The 22,786-nt window shown below is 47.2% G+C and overlaps 1 protein-coding gene across 18 annotated transcripts in view; it reads right to left on the bottom strand.

Annotated features, from left to right (window-relative positions):
• LOC142487216 (uncharacterized) overlaps positions 1-22,786 on the bottom strand; it is a 79,545-nt gene that overhangs the window by 27,658 nt on the left and 29,101 nt on the right. For 3 of the 18 annotated variants that reach the window (XM_075586061.1, XM_075586068.1, XM_075586067.1), the window contains 5 exons: positions 21,812-21,850; positions 19,913-19,951; positions 12,806-12,844; positions 4,879-4,917; positions 1,533-1,557 (listed from right to left, as the gene is read on the bottom strand). In XM_075586061.1, the coding sequence (XP_075442176.1) occupies positions 1,533-1,557; positions 4,879-4,917; positions 12,806-12,844; positions 19,913-19,951; positions 21,812-21,850 (181 nt within the window). The remainder of the gene's footprint in view (positions 1-1,532; positions 1,558-4,878; positions 4,918-12,805; positions 12,845-19,912; positions 19,952-21,811; positions 21,851-22,786) is intronic. The other 15 variants (XM_075586072.1, XM_075586078.1, XM_075586077.1 and 12 more) reach the window with 10 other exon arrangements.

The following is a 22,786-nucleotide window of genomic DNA, read 5'->3' as shown; positions in this document are numbered from 1 at the left end:
ACATTCAATATACAGTACGTGTGTGAAAAACACTAGACTGATGACCTCAGAAAAGCAGTTATTGATTCTCCGCAGAGATTTCTTTTGGTTGTGGCATGACATGTTTTCACACAGCTTTATGGTGAAGACCGAATTCACAAAGTTTGTGATCTTTATATAGGGTGAGGCCTCCCAAACTCACCCCTGAAGATCTACCTAATTATTTAAACACCTCATTCTAATAAACCCATTTGATTTAGCTGATAAAACCAGGGTTTCACTTACTTTTGCAAAATACCTGAATCTTAATTACTCATTATTTATCTAATTCATAGATCATTTTTTTTTTTCAAAAGACATGGAATTGGTTAATATAAACCCTATTGGATATTTAAGAACAGCCTGGTTTTGATTCAAGAATGTTATCATGGAAAAACTATACAACTTCTGTAATTATCATTGGGGTTCAAACTTTTCCTTGCCACTGTATATGCTGTAATTGTATTGTTTGTACTACTGCACTTTAACACGAATCTGATTAATATTCAAGAAGATTTTTAGTTTATCAGATTACATTCCTTTACTAAACAGTACTAACAGGGCTGGCTTGATCGCGGTACCAGTGGTGCGACTGTACCGAACACTGCACTCTTCCCCATAATCACAGTTTAATGTTAATTTAACCACCACAACATTTAGACTGTGATTACCGAAGTTGGGCTGGGGGAGAGCGCGGGCCTCTAAGAGCCGGCATCTCCAGGTACCACTTAGCGAAGCAACGTCACATGAAGTGAGTGCGGGCAAGAGGCCCCGCACGTCACGTGATGGGTGGCACAGCTCCAGAGGGGGTAAGAGGCTCCCCGCGCACACAGTGCAACGGGCTCCACCATATTCTCAGCCAAGATATAGATATATATATAAATATATATATATAAATATACACACATATATATACACACACACACACACACACACATACATACATACATACATATATATATATATATATATATACATACACACACACACACACACACACACACACACACACACACACACACACACACACACACACACACACACACACACACACACATAGATATAGGGGACAAAAATGGACGCACAAACTGGGGTAAGGAACTCTCAGCAAAGAGGTGGGTCGTGCACGTTAGATTGAGGTAATAATAGAGGATCCGCTCTCCTCTCTGCAGCTGTCGTGTGCGGCGGCATTTTTTTTTTTTTTTAAACATTCAATTCAATGCTTTATTGACTAAGACACAGACACATATTTATAGGGTATGTCTTGTCACACCAAGATGGTGTAGAAGTAAGGCATTGATTGATATAGATAGATAGATAGATAGACAGACACACACATACACACATTCTCCCAATCTTTGATAAATACTTACAGTACATACCGTAGATACACATGCATACACAAAGTGGTGTTAGTGGTTCAATGTTTGTTTCTGTAATCTTGGCAGAAAAAATACTTTGCAATGATTACCTAAAAATAAAAAAAGTCCTAACATGCAGGCTGGCATACTTACCATATTCTGTCTTTGATTCTACTTCCTTGAAGATTCAAGTCAAGCCGAATATAAAACATAAAATGCACAATGTAGTTATTTTTTAATACACAGTACAGACAAATACTTTACATTTGTCCCCCTTAAAAGACAAAAGGGGAAACTTTGCCTTTGCCACTTTTTTATCCACCATAACTGTGCCTAGTATTTAACCTGCTTCCACATATATTTACATCTTAGCTATGCAATCTGTTAACTCCAAGGCCATAGCCAGTGGTTCGTTTTTGAGCAGGAGTACCCCTGGAGGATTGCTAAAATCTCAGGGAACCTTTGCCCATCAGGCCTTATTCACCCCTCCTCTCTCACATGCACTGTACTCACCGTTCTTCTTACATGCACACACCTATCAAACTATTACCTCCTTCTTATACAATGCCAATTCAACCCTACATCTCATACAGACTTTTTATCAACACAATCCCCATTCACTTCCTTCTCACACAGCATACAGACCCTTTATCTCAACACAATCCCCATTCACTCATACTCCACTCCCCATACATACACAGCCCACTCACTCCCCCCCATCCACACAAACACCATAGGCACTCCCTTTTCACAAAACACTTCTTACACACTCACAGCGGCAGATTTCAAAATCCACCGCCCCATGGCACTTACATATGCCGGGCGCCTCCATGCTGTCTCCTTTTCGCCCTCCTCCTTCCGATTTTCTGTTTCAAATGACCCAGCAGTCGTCAGCAAAGTGCCATGGCAACGAGACGCCATGTGACGCCATGTTGATGACGACTGCAGCGTCATTTGACGCTGAGAATCGGAAGGAGGAGGGCGGAAAGGAGACAGCATGGAGGCGCCTGGCATATGTAAGCGATTTCCCATATGGCCCGATAGGCCTGAGAGCGCGGCAAATGTATATGGGGACGGACATTTTTTCAGCCCCAAAATTTTGCCACTCGAGGCCCGAGCCTAATGGGGAATCTGACATCTAAACACACACACACACACACACACACACACACACACACACACACACACACACACACACACACACACACACCGCTTCCCCCCTAACCCTACACAAACCACTCGCCGCCTCCCTCCTCCCCATACAAATCCCTCACCTCCATCATCTTCTTCCTAACACAAATCCCACACCTCATCCCCTCCCCACACAAAGCCCTCAAACCCCCACACTCCTCCCCTTTCCCCTCCCAAACACATCAGCCTCCGGGGTGCATGCTGTCTGGAGACAGGACAGCTGCGACTTGCATCTCCTATCTCCTCTGTGATGGTCTCAGTGAGGTGGATTGCAACCCCTGTCACCTGAGCAGCCGAGTGTTTCCCTTGGAGTCCGCAGCACCCTTGGCAGAGGCTCGGGGTAACTCGGCCTACGTTTTGTAAGGTGCATGTATATGCCATTTACAGAACACATGCTTCAGCACCCTATTACTGAAGACCATGGGGATTTGAGAACCACTTATAACTACTGCAGAAGGAGTGGCTCAGTGAGTAAAGACACTGACTCTGATAACAATAGTGAAAACAGATATTATCCAATAGTGCTTACATCTAAATAGTATCCTATAAATGAGGATGTATGTAAAGGTATCTTTGTGCTGCAGTTTTCTCCCATATAGAAGCAGCAGCAGCATACAGCTTATGGTGGTATCTTCACCGCTGACCAAAAATTAATGGAAAGAAGAACAGACATAGTGTAGACTGCAAAATAAATTTTATCTGCAGTTAAATGATACAAAATTCACTCACATGGTTTCAGAAACTGCTGCTGCTTCTATATGGGAGAAAACTGCAGCACAAAGATACCTTTACATACATCTAAACACAGAGCAATCTGTGAGTATAAAATCCATTGGATGAATGAAGTTTGATTTCAAAATCCTAGTTCAAGACATACTGCACTATTTGTATATGTTTTCTATTTTCATGTTTTTGCGCTCTCTGATCTTCTTGGACATCTGATAACAATAGCACTGTGTGTGTGTGTGTGTGTGTGTGTGTGTGTGTGTGTGTGTGTGTGTGTGTGTGTGTGTGTATATATATATATATGTGTGTATGTATATCTCTCTCTCTCTCTCTCTCTCTATATGTATGTATGTATGTATGTATGTATGTATATATATATTTTTTTTTTATTTTTTTACAGGGCTCGACAAATGTTAAAAAAATATGCTACTTGCTAGACAAAAATAGGCACTCATAATTTCTTTCCGATACGTTATTGCACTTTTCCCATTTATTGCCCCTTTATTATGTCCCACAAACACAGTGAGTGTGATATTTGGGGCAGGCAGAATGCAGGGTCAGGGTTCTGATGAAGCACTTTGCAGCTTAGCATCTTACCTCAGTGTCAGACCACCATGGGGCTCTGTATGGGAGCAGGGGGGAGGCTGTGGGGGGGGGGGGAGGCACTGCGTGGGGAGCAGGGGGGGCGCTTGTTATTAATGTGGAAAATAAATTACATTATAAAATCAGGACAATTGGCATTTCTAAGACAAAACCAGCAGGCCTGCCTGTCCTGCCCCAGCCCCCTGTGAGAGAGACGGAGAGAACAGGTGTATGTATGTAACTGAGTTTCTATTTTTATATATATATATATATATATATATATATATATATATATATATATATATATATATATATATATATATATATATATATATATATATATATATATATATATATATATATATATATATATATATATATATATATATATATACATATACACACACACACACACACACACACACACACACACACACATATATACACATACATATATACATACACACAAAAAAAATCTACTCGCCACCTAGTACCACACGTGTGCTGCTTGGGCCAATAGGAGCTCGCCACGATGTTAAATCCACTCGCCCGGGGCGTGCAAATGTATAGGTTTGACGAACACTGTATATATACACACACACACACACACACACATATATATACACACACACACACACACACACACACTGGAGCAAAGGAGCCATTGTGAACTTACCTCCAGTCAAAGAAAAAGTAGCACTAGAAGAGGATAGACGTCTCTGTCTCTGTATATCCCCCTCGAGAAATTGCTCAGGCCAGAATAAATTCCATATATTCATGCGAGTATCTGCTCTTCATTTTTTGGAGTACTACTTCCTATACATACATATATATTTTGCAAACACTGCTGCCAGTGCAAACTCAATCAACGACAAGCTACGGCACCACTGACAAGTTCTGAATTGCCCTGAATATCACATTGCAAAAGTGCATTGTCGGCATAAGAAATCCCAGTGACTCTAGAAATGCGTTTTTAAAATACCATGCAAAAGCCTTTTACCTTCGAATCGGATGGGTCTTTCTTTGTGGTACTCCTCTCCTATTAGGAAAAAAAAAAAAGGAATAAACACACACACACACGTTAAATGCTCTGGACTTCCTGGCACTAAACATTAATATCATATTTAGAGAATAGAGACCTAAAAAATATTGCATCTCTTCAATGGTGAAAGCTGCTGTCCCTAAAAAGACCTAAACTTCTAACCATGCAGCAAAATAGAAATCTATACTGGAGAGAAAGATGCTTTGCAGACGGGCAGTTTCCAACCTAATTATGTTCTTTACCACTATAGCAAAACCTAACTTCCCGTACAAAGATCCAATTGAGAAATGTGCCAGCGAATCTGCACAAAATATAATATAATATATATTTAAGATATATACTTGAATCCCTTTTGTTTTAGCCACTTTTTGAGTGAATATCACATTTGTTTACTCTTTTAATGTTGGTGACGTCTGCGGCGTAATGTGATGCTGAGAATCGGAAGGCAGGAGAAAGGAGAATGCAAGTAGGTGCCCTGCATATGTAAGCGACTTCCCATCAGGCCCGAGATTGCGGCAAATGTATATGGGGAGGACATTTTTGCCGCCCCCAAATTTTGCCTAAGGGTCAGGCCCCAGTACCTCCGCTGCAAGCGCGCCCGCGAGACTGGTGGCACGTGCAGCCGATTCCCCGGTCTGCAGTGAGCTGCAGGAAGAGAGCCCTCAAACCCCCTCCCCACACAAAGCCCTCAAACCCCCTCCCCACACAAAGCCCTCAAACCCCCTCCCCACACAAAGCCCTCAAACCCCCTCCCCATACAAAGCCCTCAAACCCCCTCCCCACACAAAGCTCTCAAACCCCCACACGCCGCCCCCAAATTTTGCTGCTCTAGGCCCGAGCCTAAGGCTCAGGCCCCAGTACCTCCGCTGCACGGGCGCCCGCGATACTGGCGGTATGTGCAGCCGATTCCCCGGTCTGCAGTGAGCTGCAGGAAGAGAGACCGGGGGGGGGGGGGGGGGCGTGGCGGGGGCGCGGCCATGACGGCACCCGGCCGGTTCGCCCTCATTGGCTGAACCGCGAGGGGGGGGCGTGGCTCAATTCTATTGAGAGCAGGAGCAACTCTCGCCACAGCGCTGCGGCCCCCCCTCGCAGCGGGCCCAGCGCCATTGAGGGGAGGGCTCTCGTCCCTGCAGAGTCCTCCACAGCGGGCGATGCAGTAGCCAGCGGGGACCAGGCCTAATGGGCAATCTGCCACTGAACACACACACACACACACCTCCCCTTACCCTACACAAACCACTCACCTACTTCCTCCTCTCCCCACACATCCCTCACCTCCTACCTCCTTCCTTCTCCCCTCACACACTCCCCACACAAAGCCCTCAAACCCCCTCCTCACACAAAGCCCTCAAACCCCCTCCCCACACAAAGCCCTCAAACCCCCTCCCCACACAAAGCCCTCAAACCCCCACACTCCTCCCCTTTTCCCTCCCAAACACATCAGCCTCCGAGGTGCGTGCGGTCTGGAGACAGGGCAGCTGCGACTTGCATCTCCTATCTCCTCTGATGGTCTCAGTGAGGTGGATTGCAACCCCTGTCACCTGAGCAGCCGAGTGTTTCCCTCGGAGTCCGCAGCACCCTTGGCAGAGGCTCGGGGTAACTCGGCCTACGTTTTGTAAGGTGCATGTACAGTTGTGTGAAAAAGAAAGTACACCCTCTTTGAATTCCATGGTTTTACATATCAGGACATAATAACACTCAACTGTTCCTTAGCAGGTCTTAAAATTAGGTAAATACAACCTCAGATGAACAACAACACATGACATATTACACCGTGTCATGATTTATTTAACAAAAATAAAGCCAAAATAGAGAAGCTATGTGTGAAAAACTAAGTACACCCTTATTGCTTCCATAAGAATAAAGATGCTAAGTAGCAGACAGGTGCTGCTAATCAAATGCCCTTGATTAATTGATCATCAGCAAGTGTGACCACATCTATAAAAGCCGAAGTTTTAGCAGTTTGCTGGTCTGGAGCATTCAGGTGTGTGTTAACACAATGCCAAGGAGGAAAGACATCAGCAATGATCTTAGAGAAGCAATTGTTGCTGCCCATCAATCTGGGAAGGGTTATAAGGCCATTTCCAAACAATTTAAAGTCCATCATTCTACAGTGAGAAAGAGGGTGTATTTTCTTTTTCACACAACCGTATATGCCATTTACAGAACACATGCTTCAGCACCCTATTACTGAAGAACATGGGGATTTGAGAACCACTTATAACTACTGCAGAAGGAGTGGCTCAGTGCGTAAAGACACTGACTCTGATAACAATAGCACTGAGTTTGAAGCTGGGGAACCTGGTACAACTCCTCCTTGTGACCTTGGGCAAGTCACTTTATCTCCCTGTGCCTCCCTGCTTAGATTTAAAACTCGTTTTTACAGGGACTGTCTCTGTGCGCTATACTGTATTTGTGAAGCGCTTTATGAAAAGCACTATATGAAAGTGATTATTATTATTATTACTGAAGAGAAAAGTAACTGCTGGCCCCTCTTGCAGTGGGGATGTCACCAGGATACTGTATACTGCAGGTGTGAGCTCAGGAAGCTGTAGCAGATCCAATCCAATCTGTACGTGGTTTTTACATCTCAAATCATATCACAGACACTTCTGGTTAATTGAGATTATTGAGATCTATATAATTGAAAAATAAATATTTACATTTCATATTGCGTTTTGTAAAGTCACATACAAGGAGCCTGGTGTTCTGGATACGAACCGGAAAGTGAGCAAAATATATTCCCTAGTAATGGCTCTGTAAATTCTCCCCATTTAGGCCCGGGCCATGGTGCCTTCCCCCGCGCAGAGGCGTTCGGAGATTGATGAAGCGGGTGCTTTCCCTGGCCATGGTGGACGGGCCGTGAGGGCGTTCCTAGGGGCGTCACGGAGCTGGTTCACCCTATTAGGGCAAACTGCTCACGTGACCGGCCTGTCGCGACAAAAAATCAGTTTGAACTGATTTCTTGCGCAACGCACGATCCCCTCCCTCTTCCGCGCGCCCGCGCTGCCTTATGGCAGCCTGTTCGCCCAGCGTGCAGACGCCTCCGCAGTGTCTGTGGTACCATTGCCCCAGACTTAGATTGTAAGCTATTTGGGACAGGCACTCCTTTTACTATTGTTTTGTCTGAAGAAATATATATATTTTTTTATTTTTTTACAGGGCTCGACAAATGATTTTAAAAAATGCTACTCGCCAGACAAAAATAGGCACTCATAATTTCTTTCCGATACGTTACTGCACTTTTCCCATTTATTGCCCCTTTATAATGTCCCACAAACACGGCGAGTGTGATATTTGGGGCAGGCAGAATGCAGGGTCAGGGTTCTGATGAAGCACTTTGCAGCTTAGCATCTTACCTCAGTGTCAGACCCCCAGGGGGCTCTGTATGGGAGCAGGGGGGAGGCTGTGGGGGGGAGGGGAGGTACTGTGTGGGGAGCAGGGGGGGCGCTTATTATTAACTTGGAAAATAAATTACATTATAAAAATCAGGACAATTGGCATTTCTAAGACAAAACCAGTAGCCCTGCCTGTCCTGCCCCAGCCTCCTGTGAGAGAGACGGAGAGAACAGGTGTATGTAACATGATTAGTATTTTCTGTCTGTCTCTTCCCCCTGTCGCTTAAGTTCCTATCAGTCAAGGGCTGTGACAGGCAGTTTTGTGGGCTTTCGACCCCCCTTATGTTCCTGTTACGCCGGAGTAGCCCGCAGACCAGACCTGTCCCTAGAACTGAGGTGGCAGGTATGAATACACACACCGACAGAGCGAGGGACGTGTCCGGGTTGTGGTATTAGATGGTGCCAGGCCAGATGGGGAGTATTGCGTGAATACTTGCCGGTACCGTTTTCCCAGAAGAATGGTCGTTGCCGTTGCCGAGATCAGGGGTAGGAGACGTATGGAAGGATCAAGATGAGTGCCGTGGTCGAAGGGAGCCAGAAGGTACGTAAACGGGAACAATCTGAAGTCGAGAGCCAAAGGGGGTAGTCTGCCAAGCCGCGTCAAAACCGAGAGCCTGAGTGGGGATAAGTTCAAGGGCTTTTGTGTGTGCACTGTAAGTCCGCCGTGCGCATGAGAGGAAGCAACGTGGGGTGCGCACGTGCGCGCGGGGCGGCGATTCTGCTCCAACGGCTGCGGCGCAGAGCATGAAGGAAGTACCTCGTGGAGCGTCCCACCATGACGAGGGGTAAGTGATGAAGCTGAAGGGGGCTTGCGTGGTTGTAGTGGAAGGGTCTGAGCAGTGTAAGGAGAGAGCCGTGAGCTCCGCCTGAGGCGCTGTGTGCTCACATTCCTAACAGTACCCCCCCTCTTCAGGATCGGCCTCAGGACGATCCTAGAACGGCTTGTCCGGAAATTTCCTCCTAAACGTCTTCAGGAGGCTTGGCGCATGGATGTCTTTGAGCGGAACCCAAGACCTCTCCTCGGGTCCGAAACCCCTCCAGTGGACCAAAAACTGAAGCTGCCCCCTGGAGATGCGGGAGTCCAGTAAGGCTTGTACCTCGTATTCCTCGTTATTGAGTACCGTGACTGGATCTGGCTTGCTGGTCTGTTTAGAAAAGAAACGATTGGCAATGTGGGGTTTTAATAGCGAGGCATGAAAAACGTCTGGGATCCTCATGGAGGGTGGTAGTTTAAGGCGAAACGCCACTGGGTTAATCTGCTCCACGACGGGAAAGGGTCCCAAAAACCTAGGAGCCCGTTTAGGGGAAGGGACTCAAGCGGGTGTTTCTTGACGAGAGCCATACTAAATCCTCTGGCTTGTAGTTGGGTGCCGGCTGACGGTGGCGATTGGCCTGAAGTCTAGCAGTATCGGCGGCCTTGTGGAGAGACTTTTGTACCTTGGACCAAATGTCTTGGAGAGTGGAAATCCGTTCGTCTACCGCCGGTACCCCAGAAGTAACATTGGAAATAGGTAGGCAGGGAGGGTGAAACCCATAATTGACAAGAAAATGGAGATTATCGGGTGGAATCACTTCGGCCGAATTGACCGCGTACTCTGCCCACGGGAGTTGGGACCAATCGTCCTGGGAATCGGAGATGAAACATCTGAGGTATTTCTCCAGCGACTGATTAGTTCTCTCTGTCTGTCCATTGGACTGGGGGTGGTATGCAGAGGAGAAGGAAGAGACAATTGCCAGTCTTTTAGTGAAGGTCCTCCAGAACTTGGAGACGAACTGGGATCCTCTGTCAGAGACAATGGAAGACGGAATGCCATGAATCCTAAAGATATGCTCGGAGAAAATGTCTGCTAGGGTGGGAGAGGAGGGCAGTCCCTTGAGGGGGATGAAGTGGGCCATCTTCGAAAACCTGTCTACGACAACTAAAATGGTGTTGAAGCCCCTAGACCTAGGGAGGTCGACTATGAAATCCATGGAGATATGAGACCATGGAAGAGCAGGCACTAGCAATGGGAGAAGTCCCTGAGGTCTCTGTGGAAGTGTCTTGTTCTGGGCACATACAGGACAAGCGCGAGTGTATTCCCCAATGTCTTTAGACATACTGGGCCACCAAAAGTTCCGACGAATTAAGTCTAACGTCTTTCTGAAGCCCGGGTGACCTGCGGGTTTAGAAGAGTGTCCCCAATCTAGGACCTCTGGAATGAATCTGGGCGAGACGAAGAGCCTGTTAGAGGGGATCGCCGTTTTTGAAGGGATCTGTTGCTGGTCCCTTTTGATCTTGTCTAGCGATTTGAAGGTGGAAGTAGCCAAAATTCTTTCGGGAGGTAGGATAGGTTCCAAAGTTGCCTCAGGCCTGTCTTCCGAGGAGTATTGTCTGGACAACGCATCTGACTTCACGTTCTTCGTTCCCGGGATATAGGATAGGTGATAGTTGAAGCGAGAGAAGAAGAGTGCCCAGCGAGCTTGTCGAGGGCCGAGGCGACGTGCTCCTTCCAACAGATGTCTCCACTCTTGTAGTGCCATTTTTTTTTTTGCAACAGAAATTTTTTATTGGGACATGGTACAGATCAAACATTGTTTAACAACACATTATCTTACATTAGTGTTCATGTTCCCTTTTCCCTCCTTTTCCGCTCTGAACAAATTATAACATACAGGGAAGAACGACAGACTTGTAGTGCCATTTTAACGGCCAATAACTCTGTTGCCGACGTCGTAATTCCTCTCAGCGGAGGAGAATTTCTTGGAGAAATACGCACAAGTTTATCCTGGGACGAGTACCTCTGTGATAGTACAGCCCCTGCATCGCAGTCCGATGCATCAACTTCAATTACAAAGGGAAGATCCGTGTTGGGGTGGCACAGGATCGGTGCCGTGACAAATGCCTCTTTAGGGGCCTGGAAGGCGGAGATAGCTTTGGCGGACCAGGCAGAAGGGTCAGCCCCTTTCCTAATCAACGCCGTGATGGGGGCCACAAGAGTGGAGAAATTGCGAATGAACTTCCGATAGTAGTTCGCAAATCCTAAAAAGCGCTGGATAGCCTTGAGAGTTTCTGGTCTAGGCCATTCCGTAACTGCCTGGAGTTTAGCTGGATCCATCAAAAAGCCTTCGTCCGAAATAATGTAGCCCAGAAATTGGGTAGAGCGTTTATGGAAGGTACACTTCTCTAGTTTGGCGTACAGGTGATGTTTGAGTAGACGTGAGAGGATGTACGATGTGTGACGAATGTGATCCTGGAGATTTTTGGAGAAGATCAAAATGTCATCTAAGTAGACAATAACAAAGATGTTGAGCACCTCCCGAAATACGTCATTAATAAAGTCCTGAAAGACAGCCGGGGTTTTACATAAACCAAAAGGCATAATGAGGTACTCATAATGCCCACAGCGGGTGTTGAAGGCTGTCTTCCACTCGTCGCCCTGCCTGATGCGGACCAAGTTGTAAGCCCCACGGAGATCCAATTTGGAAAAAATCTTAGCCCCATGCAGTTTATCGAAGAGTTCCGTGATCAAGGGGAGAGGATAGCGGTTCTTGATGGTGATACCGTTCAAGCCCCGGTAATCAATACATGGCCTCAGAGTACCATCCTTTTTCTTCACGAAGAAGAACCCTGCTCCCGCCGGGGAACTGGAGGGCCGTATGAATCCTCTCTCAAGATTCTCCTTTATGTAGTCTTCCATGGCTTGAGACTCAGGTATCGACAATGGGTAAGTCTTGCCCTTGGGCAAGGTGTATCCTGGGACCAAATCGATGGGGCAATCGTAGGACCGATGAGGAGGCAATTGTTCTGAGCGGACCTTGTTAAAGACCTCGCGGAAAGGGTGGTACACAGGGGGAAGAATAGAGTCCTGAGTCATTGTGTTAGCCAAGAGTTTAGGAGACTTCCCTGACCTCGGTTTCCAGGTGATAGGGGTTAGGTGAGACCCAGTCAATTGGAGGGTTGTTCTTCTGCAACCAAGGTAGGCCGAGGGTTACCGGCGTACCTGGGGCCTGGATGGCGTCAAGGACCAGGGTCTCGCTGTGGGAGTAGGTAGATAGGAGGAGAGGTACGGTCTGTAGCGAGATAAAGGCTGGAGACAGCGAACGTCTCCTCAACTATATATATATATACACACACACACACACACACACACACACTGGAGCAAAGGAGCCATTGTGAACTTACCTCCAGTCAAAGAAAAAGTAGCACTAGAAGAGGATAGACGTCTCTGTCCCCCGTATATCCCCCTCGAGAAATTGCTCAGGCCAGAATAAATTCCATATATTCATGCGAGTATCTGCTCTTCATTTTTTGGAGTACTACTTCCTATACATACATATATATTTTGCAAACACTGCTGCCAGTGCAAACTCAATCAAGGACAAGCTGCGGCACCACTGACAAGTTCTGAATTGCCCTGAATATCACATTGCAAAAGTGCATTGTCGGCATAAGAAATCCCAGTGACTCTAGAAATGCGTTTTTAAAATACCATGCAAAAGCCTTTTACCTTCGAATCGGATGGGTCTTTCTTTGTGGTACTCCTCTCCTATTAGGAAAAAAAAAAAAAAGGAATAAACACACACACGTTAAAGCAGTACATTATGCTCTGGACTTCCTGGCACTAAACATTAATATCATATTTAGAGAATAGAGACCTAAAAAATATTGCATCTCTTCAATGGTGAAAGCTGCTGTCCCTACAAAGACCTAAACTTCTAACCATGCAGCAAAATAGAAATCTATACTGGAGAGAAAGATGCTTTGCAGACAGGCAGTTTCCAACCTAATTATGTTCTTTACGACTATAGCAAAACCTAACTTCCCGTACAAAGATCCAATTGAGAAATGTGCCAGCGAATCTGCACAAAATATAATATAATATATAAATATACTTGAATCCCTTTTGTTTTAGCCACTTTTTGAGTGAATATCACATTTGTTTACTCTTTTAATGTTGGTGACGTCTGCGGCGTAATGTGACGCTGAGAATCGGAAGGCAGGAGAAAGGAGAAAGCAAGTAGGTGCCCTGCATATGTAAGCGACTTCCCATCAGGCCCGAGATTGCGGCAAATGTATATGGGGAGGACATTTTTGCCGCCCCCAAATTTTGCCTAAGGGTCAGGCCCCAGTACCTCCGCTGCAAGCGCGCCCGCGAGACTGGTGGCACGTGCAGCCGATTCCCCGGTCTGCAGTGAGCTGCAGGAAGAGAGCCCTCAAACCCCCTCCCCACACAAAGCCCTCAAACCCCCTCCCCACACAAAGCCCTCAAACCCCCTCCCCACACAAAGCCCTCAAACCCCCTCCCCATACAAAGCCCTCAAACCCCCTCCCCACACAAAGCTCTCAAACCCCCACACGCCTCCCCTTTTCCCTCCCAAACACATCAGCCTCCGAGGTGCATGCTGTCTGGAGACAGGGCAGCTGCGACTTGCATCTCCTATCTCCTCTGATGGTCTCAGTGAGGTGGATTGCAACCCCTGTCACCTGAGCAGCCGAGTGTTTCCCTCGGAGTCCGCAGCACCCTTGGCAGAGGCTCGGGGTAACTCGGCCTACGTTTTGTAAGGTGCATGTACAGCTCAACCCCATTATAACGCGATCCGTTACAATGCGAATCCGCTTATAGCGCGATGCAAGGGTGGCTCCCAATTTTCGTATTCATGAATACTTTACAACATGATTATTGGTATCTTAAATACTTTATTGTACAATGCATACAATTGTACATTATTTCTAACGCGATCCGCTTATAACGCGATGTGATTCTATGGACCCCAAGCACAGCATTATAAGGGGGTTGAGCTGTATATGCCATTTACAGAACACATGCTTCAAGCTCTGTATGGGGAGCGGTGGGCTGTGTGGGGAGCAGGGGGGTAGGGCTCTGTATGGTGAGCAAAGGGGGGCTTTGTGGGGAGCAAGGGGGGGGGGCGCTTGTTATTAACTTCGAAAATAAATTAAATTATAAAATCAGGACAATCTGCATTTCTAAGACAAAACCTGCAACCCTGCATGTCCTGCCCTAGCCCCCTGTGAGAGATACAAAGAGAACAGGTGTATGTATAAATGTATAAGTGTGATATTTGAGGCAGGCAGAATGCAGCGTCATGGTTCTGATGAAGCACTTTGCAGCTTAGCTCTGTTCAGTGTCAGACCCCCAGGGGGCGGGGGGCTGGCTCTGTGTGGGGAGCAGGGGGGGAGGCTCTGTGTGGAGGCAGGGTTTGCACTTGTTATTAACTTGGAAAATAAATTAAATGATAAAATCAGGACAATCTGCATTTCAAAGACAAAACCAGCAGCCCTGCATGTCCTGCCCTAGCCCCCTGTGAGAGAGACAGAGAGAACAGGTGCATGTATAAATGTGCAATAATTTAGCTGTATTACAGCCTCAGGGATTATGTCATATCCAGGTTACCTCCTTCATATCAACATTGGCCAAAAGGGAGGAACTGAATCAGCTTTCCCGATATCTCCTAAGAACCAAGAGGCGTATACACATCTACATGCAGAAGTAACTAGCTTTCCCTAGCAGTGTCTGGGAAATGTTACTGCTTCTACTGTATGTGTCACTTGCTCTGTATACGTGTATAAAAACTCCCATTCCAAAGTGTGAGCATGCACAGTAACACATAGGGCTGTGACCTGGATGTAGTCACTTCCAGGAAATAGCTCCGACTGCAGCAAAGGGAGAAGAGGAGAGATCAGAGCAGCGCCGCCGCGCCTGCGTCTGAAATGCAATCGCCCCAGGCGAGTGGGCGAGTGCATTTGTCGAGCCATGTATGGGTATGTGTATATCAAATAATAATATTACTTGTGAGCACATTCATGTCTCAGACAGGTATGCAACCCTGCTTTTCATCATTATCACCTAGCATACAGTGCTTCCACTGAAGCAAGGGTTTCTGGGAAGTGACATGCAAATGAGCTCACAGTGCCACCTTTTGCCTTAACTCCATTATTACGTGGAACGATTGCCTTAAATCCATTATTACAGGGGGCGGGGGGAGGGGGGGGAGAGGGGAGAGAGAGCACAATGAAAGACAATTTGCGGCACCACTGACAAGTTCTGAGTTGCCCTGAACATCACATTCCAAAAGTGCATTGTCGGCATAAGAAAACCCAGTGATATATTATTGACACTTTCAAAAACTCTTATCTCACTCCCTAATCTTTTTCAAGTTCTTTCGGAATTTGGCTCTCTCTCAGGATACAAGAGTAAGCATACTAAATCTTTGGCCCTTAGTTTAAACCCTCCTAAAGAAATGGTAAAATTACTCCAACTTAATTTCGATTTTAAATGGAATCCGAACCATATTAAATATTTAGGTGTCCAAATAACTAAAGACTACTCTGCACTATACAGCACAAATTTCAAACCCTTCTTCAACCAAATAATAAAAGATCTAGCCACGTGGAGTCCATATACAATATCCTGGTTTGGGAGGATAGCTACGATTAAAATTAATATTTTACCAAGACTCCTCTACCTTTTTCAAACACTCCCAGTTCAAGTTTGCCAGAAAGATCTCAACAATATACAAAAGAAAATTCTCAAAATTGTATGGCAAAATAGGCGCCCCAGAGTCCGCAAAGATATCCTTTATAAATCTATATTAGAAGGAGGCCTAGCTCTCCCGAATTTACAAAAGTATTATAGAGCGGCTCAATTGGGGCAACGGATAAGTTGGCATACAAACCCAACGGACAAAAGATGGGTTGAACTTGAAAATCTGATTTGCTCCCCATCTGAAATTAAGAACCTCCTCTGGCTCAACAGAAAATCTAGGCCAGCCGTGATCTATAAGAACCCGGTGATATCTTTTGCCTGTAACCTTTGGGACTCTCTTAAATCCAGGTTCCAACTAACCGGCCTCCCTTCCCTTATGCAACCTCTGTTCACGGACCCCTCCCTGCCCTTTTTCACGAGTAACCAACAATCTAACCCTTGGATCCAAAAAGGTCTTTCAAGAGTCAACGATATTCTTATTAATGGAAGGTCCCTTCATTTAGGTTACTACAAACAAATTACGAAATTCCCTCTGAGTTTTTCAGATTTCTCCAGGTCAGGCACTATATTCAATCTATCTATAAACCACATAAATCCCACGATCTAACTCTATATGAAAAGTGGTGTCTGCACCAGTCTTTCACAAAAGGTATTATCTCCACGATTTACCAAAATGTAACTCCCACAAAACGTAAACAGATTCCCGACAAATATATGATTTCTTGGGAGAAAGATTTAAATACAGATTTAGATCTCGATATATGGGAGGCCGCTTCCAAAAACTCATCATCATGTGTTGTGATCAAGGAGAACATTTACAAACTAATATTTAGGTGGTACATGACCCCTACTAGGTTACACTCTTTTCTTCCAGGTGTCTCCCCATTGTGTTGGCGAGGCTATGGTAAAATGGGAAATATATATATATATATATATATATATATACATATATATATATAAAACTGAGAAATTGTTTGTCTGTGGATGTTGCTGATTGGTTGGCGGTGGCTCACGCTCTGATTGGCCTTCGGGGTGGTGTGACGTCACAAACAGAGCTACACACGCCCTCACCCTCCTCACACCACAAACCCCTCTGACCGAGAGACACACGCCATGCAGCGAACTCCCTAAACTCACATCAATGCAAACCCACCCTAGCGGGACCGCCAGGTACCATCCACCCCACCCGCCGCTCACACCCTCCATTCGCCGCTCCTCACTTCCACCCCCCCGCCGCCTGACCTCAACGCGCAGCCGCCTCAACCGCCGCTCCTCACCTCAACGCCCCGCCGCCTGACACACAGCACCCGCCCGCAGCTCCTGACCTCTACCCGCCCCCCCGCCTGACACCCTACACCCAGCCGCCGCCTCACCTCAAAAGCCTCTCCTCACCTCCACCCGGTCCCGTGCCTGACACCCTACACCCGGACGCCACATCACCTCAACCGCCGCTCCTCACCTCCACCCGGCCCCCCGTCTGACACCCGCCCGCAGCTGATGTGGGGTGCAGGGGGGGGTGGAGAGTGATGTGGGGTGGAGAGTAATGTGGGGTGCAGGGAGGGGAGACCGCAGCTGTGAATGGGGGGGATCTAAGGTGTGAAGGGGAGAGGGGGGGAACAGAGCTGTGAAGGGGAACGGAGGTGTGAATGGGGGGGGGACACAGCTGTGAAGGGGGTGGAAATCGGAGATATGAATGGGGGGAGGGGAGGCGCAGCTGTGATCAGGGGGGAGGGATGGAGCTGTGAAGAGGGAGGGGAGGCAGAGGGGGAGCGGCAAAATGTAATCCCGGGCAATGCCGGGTATATCAGCTAGTATTGCATATATTTTGGTCATGCCCTAAAATCCAGACAACATGGAGAGAAGTATTTGCCCTTATAGTAAGGGTCATGGGGATCACTGTTCCACACGACCCTCTTTATATACTACTAGGAAAACCAGCGACCAACCAAAACAAAAAGGAAGCCAAAGTTATCTCCCAAATTTTGAATGCTACTAGATCCACAATCGCCAAGAACTGGAAACAAGCTACCCCCCCCCCCCCCTTCTTTAAACCAAATAAATAATAAAATATGGCATATAGTTTATATGGAAAAACTTTCAGCATATCTGAATGACTCCACCATTGAATGCACAGAGATTTGGGCCCCTTGGTTTCGCAAGGCAGGTATATCCCCATATCTAGATTAAAATATTCTGAACGTTGTGATTTATGTTGTACTAGCTGATATACCCGTCGTTGCACGGCATTGAATTTTCCCGCTCCCCCTCTGTCTCCGCTCCCCCCTCTCTCTTTCCCTCCATTGCCATCTGTCTCTCTCCATTGCCATCTGTCTCTCTCCATTGCCCTCTCTCCCCCCCTTTCCCTTTCTCCCCCATTAACAGCAATCGTGGCCCCCTTGCACATGAATGTGGCCCCCCGTGTTAACAGCTGGGACCCCCCCGTTCACAGCTCCGGCCCTTTCTCCCCCCCCCCCTCACATGTCCAATTCCCCCCCCTTCAGAGCTCAGTGGGTGGGTGAGTGACTGGGGGTGGGTGAGTGACTGGGTGGGTGAGTGACTGGGTGGGTGAGTGACTGGGTGGGTGAGTGACTGGGTGAGTGAGTGAGTGACAGGGTGAGTGAGTGAGTGACAGGGTGAGTGTTTGACTGGGTGAGTGTTTGACTGGGTGAGTGAGTGACTGGGTGAGTGAGTGACTGGGTGAGTGAGTGGGTGGGTGACTGAGTGGGTGGGTGACTGAGTGGGTGGTTGACTGAGTGGGTGGTTGACTGAGTGGGTGGTTGACTGAGTGGGTGGTTGACTGTGTTATCTCTCCCCTTCCCCCTGCATGTCTCCCCCCCCCCTGCATGTCTCCCCCCCCTCCCTGCTGTCCCCATACCTGAAGCAGCGGCGGAGGCTGCAGGTAGGAGCCGGGGAAGGGCGGTGAGGCGCGGGTGCTGTGAGGCGGCCGTGACAGCCGCAGCTGTAGGGAGGGAGGAGGACGTCGGTGCGGGGGCTTTGAGACTGGCTCCCCCGTCCGGCTGTTCCCCCGCTGTCTTGGCCGGTCGTTCGTTCACCCCCCCCGGAACCTTCCGTCTGCGGTTCATCAGACTGAGGCGCGTGCACGCGGCGTGCGCTCCCCCGCGGATCTGAGGCGGGAGGCAGCGTGCTTGCAATTGGTGTGGTACGGGTGACGGTGGTGTGGTACGGGTGAGGGGGTGGGCTGCCCGCTTCCCCCTCCCCTTCCCGGCCGTCCGCTTCCCCGCTTGGTCCCGGCCGCTCGCTCCTACGTTCGTCCGCTCTCTCTACCGGCCGTCCGTTCCGCCGCTTGGTCCCGGGCGGTTGAGGCGGGAGGCGCCGGGGTGTGAGGTGGCGGGAGGCGCCGGGGTGTGAGGCAGCGGCCCTGCGCCAGTGGTGTGAGCTGGGAGGCAAGGCGGGAAGGGGCAGGGATACGGACCAATCTGATAGGCCAGAGGCTGGGACCAATCAGATTCACCACATCTACAACCCCACAAATTTCAATTTTATATATTAAGATTAAAATTGCTGTTCACTATACCAGCGGTGCGCAAACTGGGGGGCGCGACCCCCAGGGGGGGCGCGAGACTGCCGACGGGGGGTGCGGGGTTTACAGAGGCCCCGCACACTTCCCGAAGGCACTTAAATTAAGTGCCGGGGGAGCTGCAGGGCATCTGTAAACCTTTACTTACCTATGCTCCGGCGGCTTCCTTGCTGCGTCGCCATGGCAACGCGGCGTGAAAATGACGCCGCGAGGTCATGTGACGTCACGTTGCTATGGCAACGTGACGTCATGACGCCGGAGCGCAGGTAAGTGGGGCGCGGGAGTGAGGGGACCGCCGGCAGGGGGGCGCAGGGAAAAAAAGTTTGCGCCCCCCTGCACTATAGTATACATGTACAAATGCTGTCCCCTTTCCTCTTCCCTTAATCCTTCCCCAAATGTGATATTACCAATTATCTGTATCAATGTACCCCTCCACTCCCCCCCCCCCGTTTTTCTTTTATGTACCCTTTTCCCATAACTTTGAAAACTATTCAATAAAAAGTTTAAAAAAAATAAGAAATCCCAGTGACTCTAGAAATGCGTTTTTAAAATACCATGCAAAAGCCTTTTACCTCCGAATCGGATGGGTCTTTCTTTGTGGTACTCCTCTCCTATTAGGAAAAAAAAAATAGTGTATTATATTACATACACACGTTAAAGCAGTACAATTAGATGTTAAGCTCTTCGGGGGAAGGGATTCCTCTTCCTAAATGTTAATTTTTCATCTGAAGCACTTATTCCCATGTTCTTTTATTTGTATTATTATTTGTTATTTATATGATTGTCACGTGTATTACTACTGTGAAGCGGTATATAAATAAAGACCTACATGCATACATTATGCGCTGGACTTCCTGGCACTAAACATTAATATCATATTTAGAGAATAGAGACCAAAAAAATATTGCATCTCTTCAATGGTGAAAGCTGCTGTCCCTACAAAGACCTAAACTTCTAACCATGCAGCAAAATAGAAATCTATACTGGAGAGAAATATGCTTTGCAGACACGCAGTTACCAACCTAATTATGTTCTTTACCACTATAGCAAAACCTAACTTCCCGTACAAAGATCCAATTGAGAAATGTGTCAGCTTTTTGAGTGAATATCACATTTGTTTAATCTCTGCCTCTGGCTGGCTAATCGTGTTCCAAACAAATCTAAAGATCAGAAGTGCGTGATATCATATTCTAGGACACTATGTATAAGCCCCTGACGAAGCCCAAGTGGAGAAACGCGTAGGGCATGCGCATTGGTGGAGCAGTTGGAGACGCGCTGCGGAGAGACCCTTTGCACCGGAGCAGAAGCTGTTACAGAGTACTGTGGGAGACGAACTCTCGCGAGAATTGGAGCCGGCGCACGTGATGCGGAAGGACTCGATACATCAGCTGTGCAGTGTACCGGTGTCTCTGAGATATGAGTGTGAGAGACTCACTTTAAACTCTCAACTGGCCAAATTCGATTCAGCACATGTGAGTGGGATACCAATTTCTGTTTTCAGATAGAATTTTATTAAAGGTTTTACACTATATCCTTTTTCCTCTATTACTTCCCTCCCGTTCCCCTTCCCTCCCCCCCTCTCCCTACGTGAGATCCATCCCGTGGAAAGATGCCCTTCAGCAGCGGAATGATGATGATGCTGCAGTAGCTGTTTGAAGTATCGTGTGCAACCTGATAAAAGAGAATACACCACGAAATTGAAGATCATCAGCAGCAGAGTTCCTGAGTCCCATTGTGGATTAAAGGCTTTAAATTGCTGACCAAGTGTAAGTGCATATCTTACCACCTAAGTCCTGATTGCTCTGATATACTGCCCTATGATATTTTTCTCCCTTTTCTTTCTTTCCCTGCATATTTGCGCCTAGGTCATTCTCTCTCTCTCTCTCTCTCTATCTATCTATCTATATATACACACACACACACACACACACACACACACACACACACGTCGACAAATCACTAAAAAATCTACTCGCCACCTAGTGCCACACGTGTGCTGCTTGGGCCAATAGGAGTTCGCCACGATGTTAAATCCACTTGCCCGGGGCGTGCAAATGTATAGGTTTGACGAACACTGTATATACATATATATATATATACACACACACACACACACACTGGAGCAAAGGAGCCATTGTGAACTTACCTCCAGTCAAAGAAAAAGTAGCACTAGAAGAGGATAGACGTCTCTGATCCCCGTATATCCCCCTCGAGAAATTGCTCAGGCCAGAATAAATTCCATATATTCATGCGAGTAGCTGCTCTTCATTTTTTGGAGTACTACTTCCTATACATACATATATATTTTGCAAACACTGCTGCCAGTGCAAACTCAATCAAGGACAAGCTGCGGCACCACTGACAAGTTCTGAATTGCCCTGAACATCACATTGCAAAAGTGCATTGTCGGCATAAGAAATCCCAGTGACTCTAGAAATGCGTTTTTAAAATACCATGCAAAAGCTTTTTACCTTCGAATCAGATGGGTCTTTCTTTGTGGTACTCCTCTCCTATTAGGAAAAAAAAAAAAGGAATACACACACACACGTTAAAGCAGTACATTATGCTCTGGACTTCCTGGCACTAAACATTAATATCATATTTAGAGAATAGAGACCTAAAAAATATTGCATCTCTTCAATGGTGAAAGCTGCTGTCCCTACAAAGACCTAAACTTCTAACCATGCAGCAAAATAGAAATCTATACTGGAGAGAAAGATGCTTTGCAGACAGGCAGTTACCAACCTAATTATGTTCTTTACCACTATAGCAAAACCTAACTTCCCGTACAAAGATCCAATTGAGAAATGTGCCAGCGAATCTGCACAAAATATAATATAATATATATTTAAGATATATACTTGAATCCCTTTTGTTTTAGCCACTTTTTGAGTGAATATCACATTTGTTTACTCTTTTAATGTTGGTGACGTCCGCGGCTGTGAATCGGAAGGAGGAGGGCGGCAGAAAGGAGAAAGCAAGGAGGCGCCCCGCATATGTAAGCGACTTCCCATCAGGCCCAAAATTTTGCCACTCTAGGCCCGAGCCTAATGGGGAATCTGCCACTGAACAAACACACAAAAACACACACACAAAAACACACACACACACACACACACACACACACACACACACCTTCCTCCCCTTACCCTACACAAACCACTCACCTCCTTTTTCCTCTCCATGCACATCCCTCACCTCCTACCTCCTTCCCTCACACCTCACCCCCTCCCCACACAAAGCCCTCAAACCCCCTCCCCACACAAAGCCCTCAAACCCCCTCCCCACACAAAGCCCTCAAACCCCCTCCCCACACAATGACCTCACACCTCATCCCCTCCCCACACAAAGCCCTCCAACCTCCTCCCCACACAAAGCTCTCAAACCCCCACACTCCTCCCCTTTTCCCTCCCAAACACATCAGCCTACGAGGTGCTTGCTGTCTG

The sequence above is a fragment of the Ascaphus truei genome, chromosome 2, assembly GCF_040206685.1.
Source record: "Ascaphus truei isolate aAscTru1 chromosome 2, aAscTru1.hap1, whole genome shotgun sequence".
Taxonomy (NCBI): Eukaryota; Metazoa; Chordata; class Amphibia; order Anura; family Ascaphidae; genus Ascaphus; species Ascaphus truei.
The sequence above is the reverse complement of the archived record's forward strand: the minus strand, read 5'-3'. Positions and strand labels throughout refer to the sequence as shown.